At 45.2% G+C, this 8593-nt stretch overlaps 1 protein-coding gene across 1 annotated transcript in view; it reads left to right on the forward strand.

The window, feature by feature from the left end:
• The window catches only part of LOC105553143, an 18819-nt gene extending 11773 nt beyond the window's left edge, over window positions 1-7046 (forward strand). Inside the window, exons 3-4 of the mRNA XM_011999112.1 lie at window positions 78-665; window positions 6921-7046. Coding sequence (XP_011854502.1) covers window positions 78-665; window positions 6921-7046 — 714 coding nt within the window. The remainder of the gene's footprint in view (window positions 1-77; window positions 666-6920) is intronic.
• The last annotated feature ends 1547 nt before the right edge of the window (window positions 7047-8593 follow it).

Consider the following 8593-nt stretch of genomic DNA (forward strand, 5'->3'; position numbering starts at 1 on the left):
ATGAGGATAGGCCATCAACAATTCACGTTCAATGGAATTACTTTTTAGTAGGACTAAGTCAAAGCATTTCCACTAAGCACCCAGAGACCAGCCCTAAAGACTCAAGAATAAGAGAAAATGATGTAACTGCAGATGGAAGGACCACTGAGGACCACATCACTGCAGACCCAGGGACCACCAAGGACTCTGTCACTGCAGGCTCTTGGACCACAGAAGATGAAATCACTAAACATGGTGACATTCACCTTCTGCGAACTACTTCAGTCACAGCAGTGAAACCTACCAGGCTCCTGACATCCATGGGAATTATCCTCATATCCCTGACTGCAACCACGGTTACTGTTGCACTCTTTGTTGGATTGGGCTTCATTGTGGTGAGTATTTGTTCTGGGAATATTCAGGGCATCACGGGCACGAAGCCATCTGAGGATGAGGGGCGGGCATGGAGAGCTGAGGCACAGAAGCCCAAGAAATCGTCAGGCATGAGGAAGCCAACACAGAGAGAGCTCTGCAAAGGCTCCTGGAAAGACAGAAGTGGAGAGAAAGGAAAAGAGCACCTGGCACAAAAGATGCAGAAAGCACCGGGGACAGAGGAAGCTGTGAGAGACGGGAAGGAGAGAAAGGGAAGAGAGGCTGAGAGTGAGAAACATAAGAACACAAACATGGTAAGACACAGTGGGAGTCAGAGCAAAGCATGAACCATTAGGTACAGATGGATGTAAAAGAGGAAATTTTCCTAAGAAAACAAGGAACTGGGGACCACAGGAGTGGATGAATTCGAAACCTTCTGGGTGGTCCACTCATATCGGAAATTACACATTCTTGTGTTAATTACTACCCACTCTGAAGTTCTGCAGATTTTTTTAAAACCAAAATCGAGTGGGTTTTTATGAGCCGCCACTACTCTATACCAAAGAGACAGTTTGTACCAGCTCTCAAAGAGGAGCTCTGGGTATTTTTCTGTCTCTGAGGGTCCCTGTTGTTTCTACGAGAGGAGACAAAAGAATTCCACGCCAGCCCTGCGTGTTTCATCTCACCAAACTCGCAGCTGGAATCATCACAAAAGCAGCAGCAGGGGAATTCCCACAGGGAGTGGCCCAAACCCTCCAGAGATGGGGCCAATTGGGATTCCAAAGAAAGAAGCTCAGATGTCAGGGTGATCAATTCAAAGCATCTATTAGGGGAACTTACAGAGGGCTGCAGCAGTCCTCCCTGCCAACAGGGAGGGAAAAGGGCTGTTCTGCCTCGGCATGTCTGTAGCAAGGGGGTCAGGGGATGGAGGTTATATGAGGGTTTAGGGAATTTGACTCAGGGCTGGAGCCAGTTTCTTTCAATGTTTGGGGCAACAACCTAGATACCTTTGTTAGTGCCTGGGAGTGTTCAGGGCCCTGGTTTGAGTTCAAGGCTGCTGGGGAAAACCTGCAGCTGGCTGGGTCACAGAATGGTCAAGGTAATCTGTGATTTTTGGTCAGTCTGATCAGAAAGAAAAGGAGGTCATCTGGGGGACCCCACATTGTGGCTTCTTCTCGCTGACATCTGATCTAAAACCCAAGCTTTCTGCTTCTGACCTGCTGCTTGAGGGGGAAGGGCTGGTCCTTTTTGGCCATCCTGACCTAAGGATTAAGTGCATATTGAAATTTTAACAAGTGGCGGCTTGCAGGATTAGTCAATTGGGCAGGTCATTAAAGCCTTGTTAATTCTTGCCGGTCATTGATGCCATTGTGCGCTGACCCCGGTCTAAGATGCAAATCCACAGCTTTGGGTCAGTTTGTAAGTGTGAGTAAAGCCGAAAGTAATGCGTGATACAGTTGAGGTGTTCACATTTAATTCTGCTAAAATGACACCATGAAACTAGAGCATTCTGAAGGATGCTGACAAGAGGAAAATGGAATGAAAGCGTCCACATGTACCTGACTCAGGCATGAGTCATGTTCATATTCACCAGTAGAGGGAGGACTTTCTGGACTTCGCTGTTGTCGTAAAAAATTGGATTTCTGATCATGTGGATCACCATGAAAAGTCAGTCACTCTTGCTCTAGAACGAAAGACGCTTTCCTTCCTTCAAACCAGGCATTGGCCCAGAGAGGTCACTAGCGTTAACACCTTCTTAATTTCGTGTAGAGACTTAAAACAAGAGATGGCTCAAAAGGCTCAGGGTGTGGGAAGTAAGAGGAAAGTCTGTGCTCCCAAACTTGCTAGATTTTTGACTTTTAAACCTTTAACTCGAAAAGTTTTAAAAATAAGAACTATATTACTATTCCTCCCAAGTTCCATTTATCAAAATGCATTTTTGTTTAAACTTCAATGGTTTAAGTTTTTTTCTGTTTTTGTTTTTTTAAGGCTGCTTTTGGCAGGGTGCGGTGGCTCACGCCTGTAATCCCAGCACTTTAGGAGGCCGAGGTGGGTGCATCATGAGGTCGGGACTTCAAGACCAGCCTGGCCAAGATGGTGAAACTCCATCTCTACTAAAACTGCAAAAAAATTAGCCAGCCGTGGTGGTGGGCGCCTGTAATCCCAGCTACTCGGGAGGCTGAGGCAGAGAATTGCTTGAACCCAGGAGGCAGAGGTTGCAGTGAGCTGAGATCCGGCCACTGCACTCCAGCCTGGGCGACAGAGCGAGACTCCATCTCAAAAAACAAAAACAAAAAACAACAACAACAAAAAAGAAAGTACTAATCTCTAATCATCAGTGTCAGAATCTGAAGAAAACAGTGATATCTAGCAGACTCCCAGAGCTGGGGAAACAGGCTGGGCAGCAGTGATAAATTACAAACCACCAGGGTTAAGAGAAGAACAGAGTCTTAAAAGCAAACCATTTTCTTCCTCCCTAGAAAGAATGTTTCCTGCCTCCATTAAATCCATCCACCAGGGTTATTTATCATCCCCATGTTGTGGACTAGAGTACACCATAAAGAGGACCCCAGCAGTGACTACAGTTGGTTCTAGAAAAAGCAGACCCCTTGTCCACCTCTGCAGGACCATGCAGCATGATGTGTCCTCAGGCCTCCCCTTCTCCGCCCCAGTCTGGAGCCCTGGGACCACCACATGAGGAAGGCAGCTGGCCCCTGGAATAAGCATGTGGAGGACACACAGAAGGATGCCCATCTGGTCTGAGTGTCTCCTAATTCCGCCTGGCCTTGTTTACTTCCTCCGGACAATCGCCTTTACCTATCTGCCAGGTTTCGAGGAATTACACACAGCTCAGGTATAAGAGATATTCATTAAGTCTGATCAAATCAATAAAGCAAATTTTATCTATTTTTGTCTGGGTCATATCTCTACATTCATTCATTTAACAACAACAACAAAAAAAACCTCGGGAGTAGCTGGGATTACAGGCGCATGCCACCACGCCTGGCTAATTTTTGTATTTATAGAAGAGACAGGGGTTTCACCATGTTGGCCAGGCTGGTCTCGAACTCTTGACCTCAGGTGATCCACCCGCCTTGGCCTCCCGAAGTGCTAGGATTACAAGCATGAGCCACCGCGCTCGGCCTTAACAAAATATTTATTAAGTGCCTAGCATGAGCTCAACACTCTGTGTCTCCCAGTCTGTCTAGTTCAGTCTACCTGTAAGCTGAAGGATACAACTTATCTCTTAAGAGGACTATACCTGCATTCTCCTACCACACAGGCCAAAGGGTCACATTTACAGGTTGTAGTCAACTGGTCATTCAGAAAATATCTATGAGCACCTGTCTGGGACTGGCCACCGTAGCAAATAAACGAGTGTCTTCTTAATCAATCGCGGTGTGAAATGAGGACACAAAGTCCAGACCTAACCTCTGACTAAGAGAAAAGTCCTGCCTGAAAGAAGAGATTTGTCCTTACTTAATGCAAATGCACCATATTCACGCACCTATGAATGATGGCTAAGAGCACAGACAAGGCCGGGGCATTGGATACAACAGCTCTGTGAGGAGTTCAGCACAAAAACCAAAGAATCAAAGATATTTGAAGACAGTTGATTATTGTTTGCTCACTACTGATAACTATGAGCAGTATCACCGCCAGTGTTAAATAATGGAATTGTGCTATTACGATACAGAGTCAGAAACACAGAACAATAAATTAAAATATTAAAGTGAAAAAATTGGATTGATTAAATAAATATTAAACTGATGTTTCTCAGAATTATGTGATAAACCCCTTTAAAGGAAAAGACATATATATATTTTCGAGATAGAGTCTCACTGTGTCGCCCAGACTGGAGTCCAGTGGTGCAATCTCGGCTCACTGCAACCTCCATCTCCTGGGTTCAAGTGATTCTCCTTCCTCAGCCTCTGAGTAGCTGGGATTACAGGCATGCACCACCACGCCCAGCTAATTTTTGTATTTTTAGCAGAGACGGAGTTTCACCATATTGCCCAGGCTGGTCTTGAACTCCTGACCTCAGATGATCCACCTGCCTTGGCCTCCCAAAGAGCTGGGATTACAGGCGTGGGCCACCATGCCCAGCTGGAAAAGAGATTTTTTGAGAACTCGCCATGTTGGCTTAGAGTAACTATATATGAAACAGAAAATGAAGTATAAACTCTTGTAGAGCTTAAAGCTCTACTGTTCCAATAACGTTAGAAATAACAGCAGTAGTTTAAAGTAATGCATGATATTTCTTTACTGAAGAATTCTTCTCTCCAACATTAATATGGTACCGATTGCTACAGCCTAGTTTCTCAAATCTCATTTGCCACGTGATGTTTTCCTTCTTTCATGGATCTTCTCTGTACAAGCTCTCTCAACACTTTGTCTCTCAGTTAGCTGTGGGATTATTGGGCCCTTACTTAATGCAAATGCACCATTTGCATTTTAAGACAGTTCTTGTTCTACTCGGTAGGCTGTGACAATTGTAAAGACTAATCATTTCTATTAGCTTTATGTTGGTTTTATATTGGTCATCAATAGAGTCCAGGAAATGCTTATATGATGGGGATTTTCAAGATTATCACCTGAAGGCAAACGTGACAGAAACAGCTCCAGTCTCCCCTTCCCCGATACTTGGAGAACCTGAGTTTTGGGGGTGATGGTAATATGCTTAGCTGAAAAAAACCAATTTCCCAAATACCCAGTTTCTCAGTCCCCCTTGCAGCCAGTGCGCTGAGGACATACAGCTCTGGCCAATGCGATATAGGCATAAGCTCCTGGGGATGGTATCCCTTCCAGATGAAAAGGCAGGAGCTCACAAGGAGAAATCCCTTTGCCCCTTCCCCCTTCATTCCTCTTTCTGCCTGGAATTCAGATATGAGACCTGGGGCGCAGCAAGCCATGCTGAGGCCAGGGGGAGACCCACAGCAGGGTGAAGGCTTCAAGCTGAGAGTGGAGCAGAGAGAAGAAATCACTTGGGTGCCCGATGGCAATACTGAGCCCTGGGCTGCTTCTCCCGGACATTTCGTATATGAGATGAGCAGTGTGCCGGAGCTCAGTGAGGTGAGCTGCTTGTGATTCCAGCTGAATGGGATCCTAACTGATATGACACATAAACACTGTCTGGAACATGCAGACTTCTGAGAATACCTCCATAGACACATCTGGGAAGACACAGTGCTCAGGGTTTTAAGGATGTGGGAGCTACACATAGTGGTGAGTGGAAGAATAATAAAATGATCTCCCGTTTCTGCCCCAGTGGAGACAGCAAGTGGCCAAGGGAGAATTTTGTGATTAGAGATACCGGCATGAATATCAGTTTATTGCAGGAAAAAAGAGTGACAGAAGAGTCTCTTAGTTAATATACAGGCAGGAAAAGTCCAATGTATCTCCATAAAATCCTCCTCCTGCAGTTCAGGCTGGGGTTTGGGGCTGGGCATCCGTCAAAGGGCATTGGCAAGCACAAGGAATTCCAGAGTCTGCCTTGGTCTTCAAGCGGGCAGAATTTTTGGTCTTGGTACATGCTAGGTTTGTGCAATAAACAAAGGAATTGCTAGAGCTACAAATTCTAGCTGAGAAGTCTGTGTACTTGAGTTTCTGCACCTTAGAGACAACTTAGAGCAATTGAAGAGATCATGAAATCTCTGTAAATGGCATAGAAACTTTAGCATGCAAAAGCATGCATGCAAAAATGCTAGCATATCAAAAGCTTTTCTTTTCTTTCAATCAAGTTAATTTCTGGCCAGGCAGGATGACACACCTGTAATCCCAGCACTTTGGCAGACCGAGATGGGAAGATTAGTTGAGCTCAGAAGATCTATACCAGCCTGGGCAACATGGTGAGACCTTGTCTCTATTAAAAATCAAAAAAATTAGCCGAGTGTGGCAGTGCATGCCTGTAGGCTCAGATACTTGGGAGGCTAAGGCAAGAGGCTTGCCTGAGCCCAGGAAGTAGAGGCTGCAGTGAGCCATGACTGTGCCACTGTACTCCAGCCTGGGTGGCAGAGCAAGGTCTTGTCGCAAAAAAAAAAAAAAAAGAAAGAAAAAAACAAAAGAAAAGGGGAAAAAAAAAGAACAAAAGGCTGGGCACAGTGGCTCATGCCTGTAATCCCAACACTTTGGGAGGCTGAGGCAGGATGATTGCTTGAGGCCTGGAGTTCAAGACCAGCCTGGGCAACATAGTGAGACCTTGTCTCTACAAAAAAATAAAAAATTAGCCAGGCATGGTAGTGTATGTCTGTAGTCCCAGCTACTTGGGAGGCTGAGGTGAGAGGATTGCTTGAGCCCAGGAGGTCAAGGCAGCAGTGAGCTGTGATCGTGTCACTGCCCTCCAGCTTGGGCAACAGAGAGAGACCCTGCCTCAAAAAGAAAAATAAAAGAAAGAAAACGTTAATTTCTGCTCCTGTCAGATTAGAGGGAAATTCAATCTCAGTCTTTTTTGCTGCTCTCCAAAGATTCCAGAGTTGTACATAGGATCAAGGCATAAGGAACATCCTTAAAGTCAATAGCAACTGGCCTCTACTAATTATTCCCAAGACACGCATGTCCCTTTGTGGCAGCAGTTCTGCCAGCGGCACGGGGGCTTTACCCAGTCAGTCTCCTTCAACTTGCCATGTAGCTTTCTCCAGAACGAGGCCACCCCCTCGGGGTGCTACCGGGAAGGAGAGTATGGTTTTGGCATTTGAGGGCCCAGAGAGATATACATGAGGATCTGGTCTCTGGAGAGTATTGAAGATAGAAAAGACAAGGAGAAGATGCTGCAGAAACACCCAGAAGAAAAAAAAAAAAAAAATGAAGAAGCCTGAACGAATAAGGGAAATACCTTTCTAACCATTCCTGGGACCCTGAACTACAAGATTTGGTAGTTGACTCCCAAACCATAATACGCTCATACTCAGACGACACTTGTACGTTGTCACACGTGTCTATGCATTCCATGCCTCTGGTAAATGCATACAGTTCATCAGCCCCACTCAGCTAATCCTCCTTTTCTCTTTCTAAAGTCTGGTGTTCAAAGGACCTCTTCAGTGTCATCAAGGAGTCATACCAGGTCCAGCTGAACCCAACTTGCATATGTTCTGATTGAGGACACCAGGCAAGCAAGCACACCCCTCTAGAGTGTGCCTGAACAGGATTTATGCCTTTTGGGGAGTGTCACCTCTCATTGAAAATGTCTGTGAATGCACATTCTGGTCCAGTCCCCTGTCTTTCTAAACAAGAACGTTTGGTGAAGCAACAGTGATTCAACACTCTCCCTTAGCGAGGTATTGTTTGATACCTTAGAAAACACGTAGCCATTTCTCAGGTCTATTCAGGACCTTTCTTGTGATTTATCTAAAACAAACCCCTCTCTTCGGTCTCTACAGATTACTATATTTATTTTCTTTATGGAGCTGATGACAAGCTGAACTTATGCTTATTTACATATTAACTTATTTGTTTTATGTCTGTCTCCTTCCACTAGAATGTCAGTTCCTTGAGAATAGGGGTTTTGAGGACGATATATGAGATATGTGCTTCATTGAGTCTACGATGCGCATCTCCCCCATTGGGTCATAATCTAAAATGGAGATGTCAGCCAGGCACGGTGGCTTATGCCTGTAATCCCAGTACTTTGGGAGGCTGAGGCGGGTGGATCACTTGAGGTCAGGAGTTTGAGACCAGTCTGGCCAACATAGTGAAACCCCCCGTCTCTACTAAAAATTAGCCAGGTGTGTTGGTGCACACCTGTAATCCCAGCTACTTGGGAGGCTGAGGCAGGAGAATCACTTGAACCTGGGAGGCAGCGGTTGCAATGAGCCGAGATCATGCCACTGCACCCCAGCCTAGGTGACAGAGTGAGATGCTGTCTCAAAAAAACAAAAATAAAATGGAGATGTCCACTGGATGCAGTGGTTCAGGCCTGTAATCCCAGCACTTTTGGAGGACAAGGAAGATTGCCCAGAGCTAGAAGTTAGAGACCTGCCTGGGCAACATCATGAGACACCGTCTAAAAAAAAAAAAAAAAACCAAGAAATGTTTAAAAATGCAAATGTGTCTTACACTTGATAGCACAGCATGAACCAGTCGGTAGCACTCTTTCTTCCTTAGTGGGACATAAGTAATGGTGCATCTTGCATTCAATGTCATCTTAGATGGGATGAAATACACATTTTGGAATAAATGAATAAATGTATGTTTTCTTTTGGTGCTATTTATTCTGTTTTGATCTTCTTGGTAAGCACAAAGAAAT

Source organism: Mandrillus leucophaeus, unplaced genomic scaffold (assembly GCF_000951045.1).
Source record: "Mandrillus leucophaeus isolate KB7577 unplaced genomic scaffold, Mleu.le_1.0 Scaffold581, whole genome shotgun sequence".
In the NCBI taxonomy this organism is placed as follows: Eukaryota; Metazoa; Chordata; class Mammalia; order Primates; family Cercopithecidae; genus Mandrillus; species Mandrillus leucophaeus.